The 17,779-nt window shown below is 34.1% G+C and overlaps 1 protein-coding gene across 3 annotated transcripts in view; it reads left to right on the forward strand.

Moving 5' to 3' along the window:
- Positions 1–17,779, forward strand: part of MANEA (mannosidase endo-alpha) — a 99,652-nt gene that overhangs the window by 2,443 nt on the left and 79,430 nt on the right. For all 3 annotated transcript variants that reach the window (XM_029223938.1, XM_029223940.1, XM_029223939.1), the window contains exon 2: positions 8,964–9,545. In XM_029223938.1, the coding sequence (XP_029079771.1) occupies positions 9,002–9,545 (544 nt within the window). In that variant the 5' untranslated portion in view covers positions 8,964–9,001. The remainder of the gene's footprint in view (positions 1–8,963; positions 9,546–17,779) is intronic.

The following is a 17,779-nucleotide window of genomic DNA, read 5'->3' on the forward strand; positions in this document are numbered from 1 at the left end:
TAGAATCTGTTTATACACATACTGCCCAAATAAATACCAATGTCAAAAACAAAAGGGCCAGAAATTAAATTCTTTAAGCTGAACACTTAATGGCCACTGACTAAATGTAAGACATATTGGGTTCTACTAGAGTGTAAAGGTAAGGACTCTATTTCTGGACCTTATGGAACAATCTAGTAGGGGGTATAATACATTAAATAGCATGAAGCAATACATTAAAAAAGCCAATTTAAAAAGTAGGTAATGGTGTAATAGACTGTATGGGATAGTGAGTACTTTTCACCCTGGAATCATTGGGAGAGGTATCAAGAAGAGGCAACAGTTCAGCCTTGTCTTGAAGGATTAGAGTAGTATTTCAGAAGTTAGCTATATGGAGAATAGGTATTTAGAGAGAGTAAACTATGTGTTGGTTATTGATTGCTTGCCAGACACCCATCTTTAATAATAATCATCATGAGAATAAATAATTGTTCATATTTATTCAGTGTTACACTAAGCCAGGAATGATTCTAAGGGTTTTATAATATTAACTTATTTCATCTTCACAAAAATCCTCTGAGTGAGGTAATAACTCGTGAAGATGAGAAAAGAAGCGGGGAAAAGATCAAGCCACTTGTATAGGTGAAATGGCTAAAAAAAGGCACAGCTAGAATTTGAACCCGGGCATTTGAACTGCAGAGCCCATGCTTTTAATCACAGTGGTTTGCTGCCTTTATTTAGGTTGAGATGCCTTATTGTTCACTGAGATCAGGAGGTTGGGGTAGAGCCAGTGGATCACCTATAATGATGTGGTAAACATTTTAAATGAATGAATTAAATAAAAAGAGAAATTAGATTTAGAGGCAAAAGGGGGGTAAATGTGGCTTTTATAAATAGATATTTTGTGTTTTGTGTTCATCCATAGCTCTGAGAAATGAATCTAACAAATAGAAAAATGTCTCAGAACTATGTTTCGTATATTTCTTCACTTTTCTTTTTTTAAAATCCAATCAGTATTTACATTTGATTAAAACATTACCCTTTTACATTTTATTTCACATACGTTATCTTGCATGATTTACAGAACAACTTTGTCAGAAAACAGAACAGTTAATTTTTTTCTTTTAAGATGATTAAAAAAACTCAGGGTCACACAATTAGGTCAACAAAGCTGATTTGAACTTAGATCTTCAGATTTCAAAATCAATATTCTTTCCATTATGTATCCTGACTCTTCCATGCATTTCACCCATTCAGCTGATCAACATTTCAAAAATCAATCTTACTAATTTCTGAATCTAGCAGTCATTCCTCCCATTCTCTATGATTTGTCAATATTCATTACCATTGATTATTTCCTCATAAAATACCTACTCCAAACAAACTTTTCTTCCTTATGAAATACTATGTTCTAATTTTAGAAGACAGCGTAAGAAAATATCACTGAGTAAATGATTACCCAGAGGTAATCATTATACGTGTTTAAGTACACTTCCTTCCTCTCTGTAGTTGAGATTATATTATATCCATAATTTTTTTTCTACTTAATGGCTTGTCAAAATTCTTACCTTCTTTAAGTAAAGGGAAGGATTTATTTTTATCTTGACAACTTGGAAATTTTAGGACAGCAAATCATAGAAGCAGGTCAAAATGGTTATCTCATCCTTTATTCCTATGCGCAACGCTGTCACATTCCATACATAGGAATATCACTCCCTGGAGTCCTGCAGTGCAAAGCTTAAGGACTGTATGAGTTGGTCCTTCCCCGAAATAAGCAGGTATTATGTTAAGAGTTCATGTCCTCCAGTTTGCTGGTGATAGTTTTTTTTTTTTCTTTTCCATTTTCAAATAATTTTAGACTTAAAGATTCAAAAGTAATACAAACAACTCAACAATCCCTGTATATTTTTCCTGCAGCTTCACCAAATGGTAATATTTTGCCACATTTGCTTTATCATTACACACACACACATACACACTCATATATTACATTGTCTATAATTTTACATACATATTATATGTAATATGTGTACATATGCATATATATGCATATATGTATATATATATATATATGTAGGTACATATCTGTGTATGTGAGTATCTTACTATGTTGTCTGATGTATCTTTGTGATTAGATCTGGATTAATACTGACAGAAATACCACAGCAGTGATTCTGTGTTCTTCTTAGAGCATCCACTCTGTAGACTCAAGATATCTACTTATTCAAAATTAACTGCTGAAGTTAATTTTGATCACTTGTTTAAGGTGGTGTCTGCTACGTTCTGCACTGTTAAGTTACTATGTCTCTCTTCGTAGTTAATTGGATATCTTTTGGCGGGGGAGATGCTTTGCCAATATGTAGATATCCTGTTTCTCATAAACCCTGCTTCTTTTAACCCCTCATTTAATATCCATTAATGATTCTTCCTTGATACAGTTATGGTAGTAGCCAAATAGTGATAGTCCAATTCCATTATTCCATCTAAATTTATTAGTTGGTATTCTAAAATGTCTTCTTTATTCCATTTATTTATTTTTACATTTTAAAAATGTCAGTATAGATTCATGAATTCTTATTTTAATGTCTATAATTTATTATTCTTCGTCATTATTTTGATGCTGAAACTGTCCCAGATTTAGTCAGTAGTTGCCCCTTCAACCTGACCTCTGTGTCCTATGGACATGTCTCTACAGTTTTTGACTACTTCCTGATTTTCTGGCAAGATGTCCCAAGCTCATCTTGTACTTTCTCGGCCATGTTCTTGGAATCAACCTGGTTCTATCAAGTAAACAGGGCTACATACAATTCAGAGTCTCGTCATCAGATGTGTTTATTGCTGCCAGGATTTCTTTGGTTCTATACTCTCTCAGTGGACAGAGCTAGGAAATAAATTGCATGTATTTATATGTGTACACACCCACATACCCACACACACACTCCTATTTATTGATCTTTTAAAAGCCATACATCCATACTGATACTGCCAGTTGCAATCTGACAACACAAGTTTTGTTTTAGCCTCCCACTTCCTACATTTGTAACTCACTTTTTTTTTTGTCAGTGAAAAACCTGGGCCCCATTTCGCAGCATATATTGCTTATTTTTACAATATACGTTAAGTATTTTAAGAATTGCTAATCTGTTTCATAGCAAAAAATAACCCATTTACTAACTGGAGTTTAACATTAAATATTTTTTGTTTGTTTTGAATATGTGAAATATAATGTGGCTCAAAAAGACAAAACTGCATAAAATGTTATACTCTGAGAAGAGTTACGTCCATTCCCCACCCTTCTACCCCATTTTCATCTCCCCTTATTTTCCACCCAGTTTCTAACTCTAGATAATCAACCTTATTCGATTCTTGTTTTTCTATGTTTATTTTGCTCACTTGAGAAAATGGATTTTTTCTTACTTGCATTTTGCTTTTTTCATTTAGCCAGTATATCCAGAAAATCACTTTCCGTCATCTCAAAGAGCTCTTCCTCATTTTTTTCTGAATACTCAACATTTTACAATTACAAACAATGCTGTATATGAACTTATGTACTTACTATTGGTTGTGTATTTTCAAGGTAAATTCCAGGAAGTAGGATTGCTGAGTCAAAAGGAAAATGGATGTGTAATTTTTTTAGATATTGCCAATTCCCAAAAAATGTTGTACAAATTTGCATTCATTAGCAATGCATAGGAGTGCTTCTCACTGTCTTGCCAACAGGATGTAGTTTCATACTTTTTATTTTTTGCCAATCTCATGGATAAGAAATGATACCTTTGTGAGGTTTTAATTTACATTTTTCTAGTTTTGAGTGACACAGAAGATCTTGCAAATATTTTCATTCAGTTTGTCAGTTGTCCTTTCACTTTATTTTATAGTGCTTTTGATATATATATATTTAAAAATTAATGTAGTTAAATTAATCTGTTTTTTATTTATTGCATCTGAATTTTGAGTCATAGGTATAGAAAGCCTTTCACTATACTAAGGATATAAGGGAATTCAGGTGGGATTATATAAGTATTTGAATGATTCTAGCCCTAAAACTTAATTTTTCTTTGGGAGATTAGGGTAGGAAATAGGGGGGTTATTTAAAACCTCTGATTCAAAAATAGCTGCAGAGAAGCTGAGAATTAAGTAGAAAGTGGCAGCTGAGAAAATGAATAGAGCTTTTGGTAGCTTCATGGCTCTTTGGGGACCAAAATTGGAATTCAGGGCCCTTCCAAAGCCCATCCTAGAGGAGGGAATCTTGATAAATACCTGTGACTTTGATATCAGAACCCATGAGTATAAAGGAGTAAAGATGACTCAGAAATACACCAAATCTTTGGAAGGACTTATACCTAGTTTTGAAGATTTCAATCTCTGATTATATTAAGATAATCTTCCTCTACTCTAGAAGTCTTCAAGAAGCAAAAATAAGCTTTCTCGGAAGGAAAATAATATATAGAGCGTCACATTGTCTCTGAAAATTTTCATATATGATGTCTGGAATTCAGTAAAAAAATAACCTAGCCTATAAAATAAGAGTTACTGTACAGATATTAAGAGGAAAAAACCAAACAGGCAATAGAAACAGAATCCTAATATTTCAGATTCAGGTTATTAGAGGTGGACTTTAAATAAATGGGATTAAAAAATTCAAGGAGTTAAAAGAGAAGATGGAAAATTTTAGCAGAGAACTGATATCTCTAAGAAGAGTCAAATGGAAATTCTATGACTAAAATTATAACTGAAATTAATTAATCACTGCTGGAGAGAATCAGGAAACTGAAAATAGTTCAGAAGTAAATATTCAGACAACCATGGAGAGACAAAAGCAGGAAAATTTTTAAAAATATTGAAGAAACACATGGGACATAAAATTCTGATGTGTGTAATGTATTCCATAATGAGAGATGAGAGAGCAAGAGAGCAATAATTGAGCAAAAGCAATATTTGAAGAGGTAATGTTCAAGAGTTTTACAAAACTAAGGAAAGATACCAACCCAGAGATTGAAGAGGCACTTTGAACCTCAAGCAAGATAAAAGTTAAGAGAACCGTACTACTATATATTCCATAGGAAAACAGCTGAAAACCAAAGATGAAGAGAAAAAATATTAAAAGCAACCAGAGAAAAAGAAAATACATTATCCTTAAAGGAATAAAGAGAAAAAATAATAGTTGGATTTTCATCATAAACAATCAAAGACAGAAGATAAGGGTGGTGCTGAAAGAAAATAATTATGAATATAGAAGTATATACATAAAAAGTCCAAGTGAAGGCAAAACAAAGATACTTTCAAACAAAGTAATATGAAAAGAGTATCAGCAGACCAACACCAAAGACCCTATTAAAGGGAATTATTTCTTCATCCTAAGGGAGATTATTTTAAATGGAAATATGGAGCAAGTGAAGAACAAAGGAAAGGGTGAATATAATGAACATTGACTGTACAGAACAATATAGTATCTGGAGGGGTATAAGGTATATGTAAAAAAATAAAATATACCAAAATAGGAGCCAAAAGTTGGGGCAGGGATAAAGGAAACAAAATCTTCTAAGAGTGCTTTCATTATTTAAGAAACGGTAAAGTTCTAATTCATACTGGATTTTGACAAGTGAGAGTACATGCTTGTAATCACTAAGATAACTAAATTAATAGCAAAGAGATTGTATGATTAACAAGGAAATAGGGAAGAATGAAACAATTAAAAAGAAGATAAGAGGGCTTCCCTGGTGGCGCAGTGGTTGAGAGTCCGCCTGCCGATGCAGGGGACGTGGGTTTGTGCCCCGGTCCGGGAGGATCCCGCGTGCCACGGAGCGGCTGGGCCCGTGGGCCGTGGCTGCTGGGCCTGCGTGTCCGGAGCCGGTGCTCCGCAACGGGAGAGGCCACGGCGGTGAGAGGCCCGCGTACCACCAAAAAAAAAAAAAAAAATGGTAAGAGAGAAATTAGGGCCAGTAAGAAGGAATCCAAAAGGAAAGCAAGTAGAAGGGTAAGGGTAGACTTAAGGATAAAAGTAGGAAGTAGATTTAAAGCTATAGTATCCATATTTGTAGAATTGTAAATGTGCTGAATACTATAATTATTGGACAGAGACTATCAGATTAGATTAAAACCAACAATAACAATAAAGCAATGTCATATTTTTAAAAAACTAGTCATTTAAGGTGACAATGAGGTGATAAAAATGTATTTTGTGCCAACATGAACCCAATAAAATATGTTACAGCTATATTTATATTAGAGTGGAATTTAAGTCAAAACCCATCAGTAGAGAGGGGAAGGAACATTTCATTATAAAACAAGATTTAATACTTCAGGAAAATGTAACTCCTAAATTTGTCTCCACATAATAACATCAGTGACAATTATATAATGTAAGCAGTTACAGACATGGCATAATGATGGTGGGGGATTTTTAACACAAGTAGAAGAAAGATGAGTGAGAATATGAAAAACATAACCCACATGCTTAGTGTATTTGGTTTGGTAGACATATGTAGAACTCAGTAACCACTAGCTGCCTAATACATATTCCTTTCTGGTGCATATGGGATACTTAACAAAATTGTTCATAGGTTGAGCCTTAAAGCAAGTCTCAACATATTTCAAAGGATTGAAATCACACTGGAAATGTTTTCAGTTAACTCACACTAGAAATCAATAACAAAAAGATATATATTTATTTATAAAATTTTAAAATAAATCTAAGTAGCCGAAGCTTATTTTCAGGACAAAGCCTCATATTGAAGAGTAACTTCTGGAAATAACTTTCAAATTGAGCAGGGTAGGAACAAAATAAAAGTGAGGGAAATAAAAAATTCCAGGTAAACGTGGGAATGGAGTAAACCCCAACTGATCTCGGAAAAAAATTCAAGGCCATATTAAAACTTCACAAAAACAACAGAAGAATGATTGCTAGAGTCGTGAAGCTAGAAAAATTATCATGATTGAACATTCATTTCAAACATTAAGGAAAAATTATTTCATGTAATATTTAGCAACAAAAAAAATAATTTGAGTCAAATTCCATGCAAAGTCATTATGGGCAAAAAAGTTAAACTTGTAAATACTTGAAGCATGCCAAAGAACCATGTTCATAAATATATAACAACTGTAACCTAATATTTAAATACAAGTAAACAAAGTAATTATGTGAGATATGAATGAACAAGTAAATTACAGTTATGAAAACTCAGAAATGAGAGAATATTAAGATAATTAAAATCGACAAAATTCATATTCCTATCTGAAGACTAGAAGACAAACATAACAGATAATGCCGTATGAGAAATAGAGGGTAACAAGACACTTAAAAATCAAAATTAAATGAAGAAAGAGGTGAAAAAGAGAAGGTGCAGTTGTAAAAATTCAGCAAAGATTCAATAAAAGTAATAGCACTTCTTGAAGAAGGAAAGCAAAGCAGTGAAACAATACTAAAGTTAAAATTGGAAATATTTGCTGACATAAAACAGTAGATGTTACTAGGTTAATTTCTTAATAGGAAGATAAAGGATTTCTTATGTGATTGATTCTGTTTTCTCTACAAAGTATAAGACATGTCTATCTGAAGAGAATAAAGGAAATTGGTGATTTAGTAGCATGTTTGATGAAAAATGAGAAAGAATGAAATAATTCTTTTGAGGTTAGAAAAGTGAAAGTACTGGGGTATAGTAATAGGTTTGTTAAGCCATCTTGAATGTCCGAAATTTATGGTCATAAATTCAGAGTGAAAAGTCAACATGGTGTGTGTTTTTCTCCAATATCATTATGTAATTCTGGATCAAGGTCAAGCCAGGCATCATTTATTTGAGGTTCTACCAGATAAGTATTAAGGAAGGAGAGAAGTAAAGGAAGTTAAGGGTACAGTTGTCCTTTAGTATCCGTGAGGGGGCTGGGATTGGTTCCAGGACCCACGTGGATACCAAAATCTGTGGATGCTCAAATTCCTTATGTAAAGTGGCATAGTACAGTTTGCTCTCTGTATCTGTGGGTTCCTCATCCGTGGATTCAAACAACCTGTGGATATGGAGGGCCTACTGTTTTGCAAATGAGGAATTTCAGTGCTGAACTATGGCCTATAAACTGCTTTACTAGAGACAAAACATGAAGAAAAAAAGTGGTACTGGGCTTCCCTGGTGTCGCAGTGGTTGGGAATCCGCCTGCCGATGCAGGGGACACGGGTTCTTGCCCCAGTCCAGGAGGATCCCACATGCCGCGGAGCGGCTGGGCCTGTGAGCCGTGGCTGCTGAGCCTGCTCGTCCGGAGCCTGTGCTCCGCAACGGGAGAGGCCACAGCAGTGAGAGGCCCACATACCGCAAAAAAAAAAAAAAAAAAGTGATAGTGAAAAAGTGGTAGAATCAGTGGATTAGACATCTCAAAAAGGTAAAGGAATTGACTGCGTGGGAGTACTAAAGTAGAGAGGCTCAAAGCATGGAAGGGTATGTGTAGAAAATGGAAAAAAATGAAATAATGGTTTTGATCGAAAATGACGAGATCAAGATTATGAGTATGACACCTGAGTTGGTGAAATATGGTGGAAGAACAGGTCATTAGAAGTGAGGTAGTCAAAGAATAAGTTTTTGAAATTCCATTTAATGACTAGGTCTTTAATATACTCATAAATATTTCCTTTTTAAATATGAACTTTTCATTTTATATTTATATTTAGAAAATTTTAGTCTCTCTATATGGAGTGTTTCCTTTCTATAGTCAGTATATGTAAAATCTGTCCAAATGATGAAGAATATATTCATTTTCTTAAATTCTTAAAATCTTTGTCTGACAAAAATGCAATTGTGATATTTCCAAATACATACTGCTGTTCAGTCTAGCCATATGTAGATTCTTTTGTATAAAGATTTGATTATATAGTTAATGTCATAATGCACTTTAAAATTTTGCAGTGTAACACTTTATGGATTTTAGTTTTCCTTTTGAATATATTGGAAAATATTGTTAATACCACTTATTAATTACCGGTTTTCAATAAATTACAGCTAAACATTTACCATTTTGGAATTTAAAGTATGACATCATGGCAAAGTTTCGAAGAAGGACTTGCATCACTTTGTCACTTTTTATTCTATTTATTTTCTCTCTGATGATGGGTTTAAAAATGCTGAGACCACATAAAGCTGCTTTTGGAGATCCTTTTGGACTTGACCTTCTTCCAGAAATTCGGCAACAAACTCCTCATTTGGTAAAAACTTTTGATTCCCAAAAGAGTGACAGAATCGACAGTGAAACAAACGTCAAGAATTTAAAAAGTGTTGAAATCACTATGAAACCTTCCAAAGCCTCTGAACCTTACCCAGAAGAACTGCCACCTCGGAATTATTTTTTACATGTATTTTATTACAGCTGGTATGGAAATCCACAGTTTGATGGTAAATATATACATTGGAACCATCCAATCCTCTCGCATTGGGACCTTAGAATAGCCAAGAAATATCCACAAGGGAAACACAACCCCCCAGATGACATTGGCTCCAGCTTTTACCCTGAGTTGGGAAGTTACAGCTCTCGGGATCCTTATGTCATTGAAACGCACATGAAACAAATGTACTCAGCTTCAATTGGTAATTATTTTATGTGTGTGTTTAGATATGTGTGTGTATGTATGTGAGTGTGTATGTATATGTATGTGAGTTTGTGTGTATAAATAATTTTTTATAGAACATTAATTACTAATTAGTCTTCACATTGTTAATTATAATTTTAAGCTTACATACCATAAATTAAAGTGTTGTTAAGTATCTTTTAACATGTTAGCGCTAACATTTCTGGATATAATATTTTTATTCTGATTTAATACTAATTTTATTTCTAATTTAATACTCCTTCTGAATTTTATTAAATTATGATTGACATAAGCTGCAATGAATTCTCTCACTTTGAGGTACATCTGTTTAAATATCACCCCAATCGTGAAGTAAAATATTCTATAGCTTCCCTTATTCAGCCCTCCCTACATTCCAGGAAACTATTTTTATCACTGTAGAGTAGTAGTTGTAAATTTTCTATTATTATATAAAAATAGAATCATCAAACACTTATGTGTGTGTGTGGCGTGGGGAGGAGTCTTTTGCTCAGTTTGCTGTTTTGAAATTTACCCATGTTGTTGACTCTATCAGTAGTTTAGTCATTATTATTGCTTAATAGTATTCCATTGTATGATTATAGCAAGTTGCTTCTGCATTCGTCTTGATGCACATTTGTGATATTTCATACTTTAGGCATGTAGCATAGAATTTGGTCTTTTTTTGTTTGTTTTTTAAACTAGTCTGACAAACTCTTATATTTTAACTCCTGTTTATTTCATTTATATTTAATGTAATACTGATATGGTTGATTTTAAATGTTTCATTTTGCTATTTTTCTGTTTCCCTCTGTTCTATTCCTTTTCCTCCTTTTTTCTGCCTTTACTTGTATTGAAAATGTTTATTCCATCTTATATTCTCTTCTGGCTTATTAGATATATTCCTTCATTTTATTTATTTTATGATTGCTCTGACGTTTACAACATGCCTCTTTAACTTAATTGTTGGGAAGTCACAAATTATTCTTATTGTTGTCCCCCCCTTCCTCTCAACTTTCTCTTCCCTCTAACTTCTGGCACTCCAATTACACATATTTACATGTTGTCCCACAAGTAAATAATATGAAAAAAATGTGTAATTGGGTGTCTGAAAATTCTTCAATTTATTAATATACCCTTTATAAAACTCTCCCTGTTTTGGTTCCCTGTGTCTTGTTAGTGTCTCTAGCATTAGGGCCACAAGAAGAAATTGGGTATTCTAACATTTTTCTGACTCTTCGGAAGGTGCCAACTCACCGTTGAGCTGATATGGGTATAGAGACATGCAAGACTTTTTCATGAACAAAACAATATAAAGTCCTGTGAATCTACATCAACTATGTGCAAGGTGACTTGTTTTTCTTTTGTGGAGTAATTGGTTACTTTTCAACTATTTTTTGAAAATCTAACATTCTAGTATATATTTATAGCTCTAGTTTCTATGTTGTATGACAAAATGTGACATAAAATAGGATTGGTAAATTGAGAGAGCATTGACTGCTCTGTGTGTATGTATCTGCCTCTATTTACAATTTACTTTTGGAGGGAGAATCTTTCAAAAGACTTTTTTCCTGTTTTCTACAAAGTATTTGTATCACATTCAAGTCATTTTTGTTATTTCAAGATTGATTTGTTTATGGCTATAAAAGTATACAATGAGGGTTTTTTAAAATCTCAGATGTATAACTTACATGTACACATACTCATAACACATATAACTATTATATATAAATATATAAATGACATACTGCATATTTTATAATTTTAATTGTGATTAGGAAGAGTTTCAGTTCATATTTAGACTTATGCCTAACATTTATAAAGATCTTCCCCCATATATTATTTACTAAGTTTTTGAACATGAAATGTTTTAAAACATTGTCAACAGTACAATTTTAATTTTAAGTGTTGACAGTCACACTATTGATGCAAATATTTTATTTCTTTGGTTGATTTTCCACTGGGGAACACCTAACACTTGTGAGTAATGAAAGTGACATTACAGTCTATCTGTAAATAAATTATTTCCTTATCAGTTAAATATTGAATTATACTCAGTTTATTGAGAAATAACTGACATATAATGTTATATAGGTTTAAGATGTGTAGGATATTGATTTTATATATTTATATTTCAGCATGATTGCCATTATAGATAGCATTAGCTAAAACCTCTATCACATCCCCTAATTATCATTTCTTTAGTGATGGGAATAATTAACACATAGGCTCTTAGCAAGTTTCATGTTTATGATTCAGTTTTGTTGTCTATAATCATTGTACTGTGTATTATATCTCCACGTCTTAATTTATATACTAGTTGCAAGTGTGTACCTTAAACAGTATATCTCCCATTTCCCCACTTCTGATCCCCTAGTAACCACCCTTCCATTCTGTTTCCTTGTGTTCAATATTTTTTTTATATTCCACATATAAGAGATAATTTGTAATATTTGTCTTTCTGTGTCTGACTTATCTCACTTAGCATAAATCCTCACTATCCATCATGTTGTTGCAAGTGGTAGGATTTCCTTTTTGTTGTGGCTGAGTAGTATTCCATTTCCATATATATTTATATATATACATATATATTATATATATACATATATATTTCATATATATATAATGGAATATATATACACACACCACATTTACTCATTGGTGGACACTTAGGTTGTTTTTGTACATTGGTTATTGTGAATAATGCTGCATTAAACTTGGTAGTGCACGTATCACTTTAATAACCTGTTTTCATTTCCTTTGGATATATTCCCAGAAGTCAGATTGCTACATCATGTGGTAGTTCTGTTTGTAATTTTTTGAGGAATTCCTGTACTCTTCTCCATAGTGACTAAACTGTTTATAGTCCCAACAGCTGTGCACAAGAGTTCCCTTTTTTCCCCACATCTTCACCAACACTTGTCACTCTTGTTTTCTTGGTGATAGCTATTGATACAGCTGTGAAAGGATATCTCACTGTGGTTTCAATCTGATCTTTATGATTTCTTTCCTTCTGCTAACTTTGGGGTTTTTTTGTTCTTCTTTCTCTAGTTGCTTTAGGTGTAAGGTTTATTTGCGATGTTTCTTGTTTCTTGAAGTAGGATTGTATTGCTATAAACTTGCCTCTTAGAACTGCTTTTACTGCATCCCATAGGTTTTGGGTCATCGTGGTTTCATTGTCATTTGTTTCTAGATATTTTTTGATGTTCTCTTTGATTTCTTCAGTGATCTCTTGGTTATTAAGTAGTGTATTGTTTAGCCTCCATGTGTTTGTGTTTTTTCCTATAATTGATATCTAGTCTCATAGCATTGTGGTCAGAAAAGATACTTGATACAATTTCAATTTTCTTACGTTTAACAAGGCTTGATTTGTGACCCAAGATATGATCTATCCTGGAGAATGTTCCATGAGCACTTGAGGGGGAAGTGTATTCTGTTGTTTTTGGATGGAATGTCGTATAATTATCAATTAAGTCCATTTGTTTAATGTATCATTTACAGCTTGTGTTTCCTTATTTATTTTCATTTTGGATGATCTGACCATTGGTGAAAGTGGGGTGTTAAAAGTCCCCTACTATTATTGTGTTACTGTTGATTTCCCCTTTTATGGCTGTTAGCATTTGCCTTATGTATTGAGGTGCTTCTATGTTGGGTTCATAAATATTTACAATTGTTATATCTTCTTCTTGGATCGATCCCTTGATTATTATGTAGTGTCCTTCTTTGTCTCTTGTAATAGTCTTTACTTTAAAGTTTATTTTGTCTGATAGGAGAATTGCTACTCCAGCTTTCTTTTGATTTCCATTTGCATGGAATATCTTTTTCCATCCCCTCACTTTCAGTCTATATGTGTCCCTAGGTCTGAAGTAGGTCTCTTGTAGACAGCATATATGCCAGTCTTGTTTTTGTATCCATTCAGCCAGTCTATGTCTTTTGGTTGGAGCAATTAATCCATTTACATTTAAGATAATTATCAATATGTATGTTCCTATTACCATTTTCTTAATTGTTTTGGGTTTGTTATTGTAGGTCTTTTCCTTCTCTTGTGTTTCCTGCCTAGAGAAGTTCCTTTAGCATCTGTTGTAAAGCCGGTTTGGTGGTGCTGAATTCTCTTAGCTTTTGCTTGTCTGTAAAGGTTTTAATTTCTCTGTCGAATCTGAATGAGATCCTTTCTGGGTAATCTTGGTTGTAGGTTTTTCCCTTTCATCCCTTTAAATATGTCCTGCCACTCCCTTGTGGCTTGCAGAGTTTCTGCTGAAAGATCAGCTGTTAACCTTATGGGGATTCCCTTGTATGTTATTTGTTGTTTTTCCCTTGCTGCTTTTAATATTTTTTTCTTTGTATTTAATTTTTGATAGTTTGATTAATATGTGTCTTGGTGTATTTCTCTTTGGATTTATCCTGTATGGGACTCTCTGTGCTTCCTGGTCTTGATCGACTATTTCCTTTTCCATATTAGGGAAGTTTTCAACTATAATCTCTTCAAATATTTTTTCAGTCCCTTTTTCTTTTCTTCTTCTGGGACCCCTATAATTCGAATGTTGGTGCATTTAATGTTGTCCCAGAGATCTCTAAGACTGCCTTAAATTCTTTTCATTCTTTTTTCTTTATTCTGCTCTGCAGTAGTTATTTCCACTATTTTATCTTCCAGGTCACTTATCTGTTCTTCTGCCTTAGTTATTCTGCTATTGATTCCTTCTAGAGAATTTTTAATTTCATTTATTGTGTTGTTCATCATTGTTTGTTTGCTCTTTAGTTCTTTTAGGTCCTTGTTAAACGATTCTTGTATTTTCTCCATTCTATTTCCAAGGTTTTGGATCATCTTTACTATCATTATTCTGAATTCTTTTTCAGGTAGACTGCCTATATCCTCTTCATTTGTTAGGTCTGGTGGGTTTTTACCTTGCTCCTTCATCTGCTGCGTGTATCTCTGTCTTCTCATTTTGCTTCACTTACAGTGTTTGGGGTCTCCTTTTCACAGGCTGCAGGTACGTAGTTCCCGTTGTTTTTGGTATCTGTCCCCAGTGGCTAAGGCTGATTCAGTGGGTTGTGTAGGCTTCCTGGTGCAGGGGACTAGTGCCTGTGTTCTGGTGGATAAGGCTGGATTTTGTCTTTCTGGTGGCAGGACCACGTCCAGTGGTGTGTTTTGTGGTGTCTGTGACCTTATTATGACTTTAGTCAGCCTCTCTGCTAATGGGTGTGGTTGTGTTCTGTCTTGCTAGTTGTTTGGCATAGGGTGTCCAGCACTGTAGCTTGCTGGCCGTTGAGTGGAGCTGGGTCTTATCATTGAGATGGAGATCTCTGGGAGAGCTTTCGCCTTTTGATTTTACATGGAGCTGGGAGGTCTCTGGTGGACCGATGTCCTGAATTCGGCTCTCCCACCTCAGAGGCACAGGCCTGACACCCAGCTGGAGCACCAAGACCCTGTCAGCCACAAGACCTCTAGTGTTGGAGGGTCTCCTGCAGAGGCAGGGGGTGGCTGTGGCTCACCATGGGGACAAGGACACTGGCAGCAGAAGTTCTGGGAAGTACTCCTTGGCGTGAGCCCTCCCAGAGTCTCCTCAGTGTGGTTTTGATTTGTATTTTCCAGGTGATTCGTAATTTTTTCATGTACCTGTTGGCCGTTAGCATGTCTTCCTTGGAAAAATGCCTCTTTGGTTCCTCTGCCCATTTTAAAATTGGATTGTTTGCTTGTTTGTTTGGTTTTTGTTACTGAGTTATATGAAGTTTTTGTAACTGATGGATATTAATCCCTTATTCATTACATGGTTTGCAAATAATTTCTCACATTCTGTTGGTGCCTTTTAATTGTGCCGTTGTTGCTTTTGCTGTGTAGAAGCTTTTAAGATTGATACAGTTCCACTTGCTGATTTTTTCTTTTGTTATTTGTGCTTTCAGTGTTATATGCAAAATATCAGTGCCAAGACCAATATCAAAGATCTTCCATCCTATGTTTACTTCAGGGTGTTTTATATCAGGTCTTATGTTTACTCTTTGATCCTTTTCAAGGTGATTTTTGTGAGTAGTGTAGGATAGGCCCAACTTTCTTTTCTACGTATGGTTATTTAGTTTTCCCAGCATCACTTGTTGAAGAGACTGTCCTTTCCCCGTAGGCTGTTCTTGGTTCTCTTGTCATGTATTGATTCCTCAAGGTGTAAAGTTAGATTGTTTCTTTGCAATTTTCCCCATTTCTTAATACCTGCATTTATCACTATAAACTTTCCTCTCAGATCTGCTTTTGCAGCATCCCATAGGTTTACATATGATGTGTTTTTATTTTCATTTGTTTTAAGATAATCTTTGATTCCCATTTTGATTTCTTCGTTCACCCATTGGTTGTTCATGGGATTTTCCAGCTCTTTTGATTGTTATAAGTATAGCTGTCCCAGCTTCCTTTTGGTTTCCACTTGCATGGAATATCTTTTCATCCTTTCACTTTGAGTTTATGTCCATCCTTAAAGTTTTCTTGTTGGCACCATACAGTTGGGTCTTGTTTTTCATCCATCCAGCCACTTATGTGCCTTTTGATTGGTGAATTCAATCCATTTACATTTAGAGTAATTATTAATATGTGAGGACTTATTAATGCCACTTTATTAATTGCATTTTGGTTTTGTATTTCCATTATTTCTCTCTTTCTGCCTGCATTTGTATATTGGTTATTTTCCATGGTGGTATGCTCTTTTTCCCCCTTTTTTGTCTTTTGTGGATCTCCTCCAGATTTTTGTTTTATTGTTACCAAGGGGGTTATGTGTAAAACATCTTACACATAAAAAAGTCCATTTCAGGCTGAAAGCAACTTATTTTTACTCCCTAATGTGTCTACCATTTTGTTCCTCCCTTTGTATTATTGATGTCACAATTTACCTCTTTTTTGTTGTATATTTATTAACAACTTATAGCAGCTATAGTTACTCTTCCTACTCTTTCATTTAGCCTTTATACTATAGTTGAATAGTTAACACACCATACTACTACAGAGTTATAGTTTTCTAAGTCTGACTGTATATTTCTCAATTTGGCCAGTGTATTGTGTAATTTTGTATGTTTTCATTTGGCTGATTAGCCTGTTTTCATTTCAGCTTGAAGAACTCCTTTAAGCATTTCTTGCAAGGCAGATGTAGTCGTGGTGAACTCCCTTAGATTTTGTTTGTCTGGGAAAGCCTTTACTTTACTTCTCCTTCATATATGAAGGATAATTTTGCTAGTTAAAGCATTCTTGGCTGACCATTTTTGTCTTTCAGCTCTTCAAATATGTCATTCTGCCGTCCCCTGGCCTGAAGAGTTTCTGCAAAGAAATCTGCTGATAGCTTAATGGCAGTCCATTGTAGATTTAATTCTTTTTTTTATTTTTTCCTTGCCTGCCTTTAAAGTCTCAGAGAATGTCTTTTTGCATTAAGATAATAGGATTGTCTATTAGCTTTGTAGACTTGTATATCCAAGTATTTCCTCAGATTTTGGAAGTTCTCAGCTATTATTTCTTTAAATTAACTCCCTGCCCTCCCCCTTCTCTGTCTGGAACCCTGATTATTCTGATATTTGCCTTTTTGATGGATATTCATGGATCACGTAGGCTTTCTTTGCTCTTTTTTAATCTAAATTCCCTCTTCTGTCATTTCAAAATTCCTATCCTCCAAGTTACATATTTTTTTTCTTCCATATAGTCAGGCCTCCTGCAGATTTTCTGTATTGCATAATTCTTCAGGTCATTCATTGAATTTTCAGTTTCAGAATTTTGTTTGGTTCTTTATAATAATTTTAATAATTTCCTTCTCTTTAATAAAGAAAAGGAAATAAAGAAATCATTTTATTCCTGATTTCATTGAATTGTCTTTCTGAGTTTTCTTGTAACTTGTTGAGTTCCTTCAGAACAGCTAATTTGAATTCTTTATTAGTTAGATCATATGTTCTGCACCTTGTAGCTTGGTTGCTGGAAAATACTATTTTCTTTTTGTGATGCTGTATTTCCTTGGTTTTATTTATAGTTCTTGTGGATATGGTTTGATGCTGTCACATTTGAAGTAGTAGATATCTCCTTAACTCTGCCCGTGCCCTCTGCATATGACATATTATCTTTATAGTGTTGATATTTGAGTTTTTTCCCCTGTGAAGCTATATCTGCTCGAGTATACTTCTTATCCCCTGTGGGCAGACTTTTAAGCTTTTATGTCTACTTGGCTTTTAACATTTCACCAGGTTGGCTGTTGGAAACCTCTTTTGTTTCTCAGAATTTGG

The sequence above is a fragment of the Monodon monoceros genome, unplaced genomic scaffold (assembly GCF_005190385.1).
Source record: "Monodon monoceros isolate NGI ecotype Baffin Bay Population unplaced genomic scaffold, NGI_Narwhal_1 Super_Scaffold_15, whole genome shotgun sequence".
NCBI lineage: Eukaryota > Metazoa > Chordata > Mammalia > Artiodactyla > Monodontidae > Monodon > Monodon monoceros.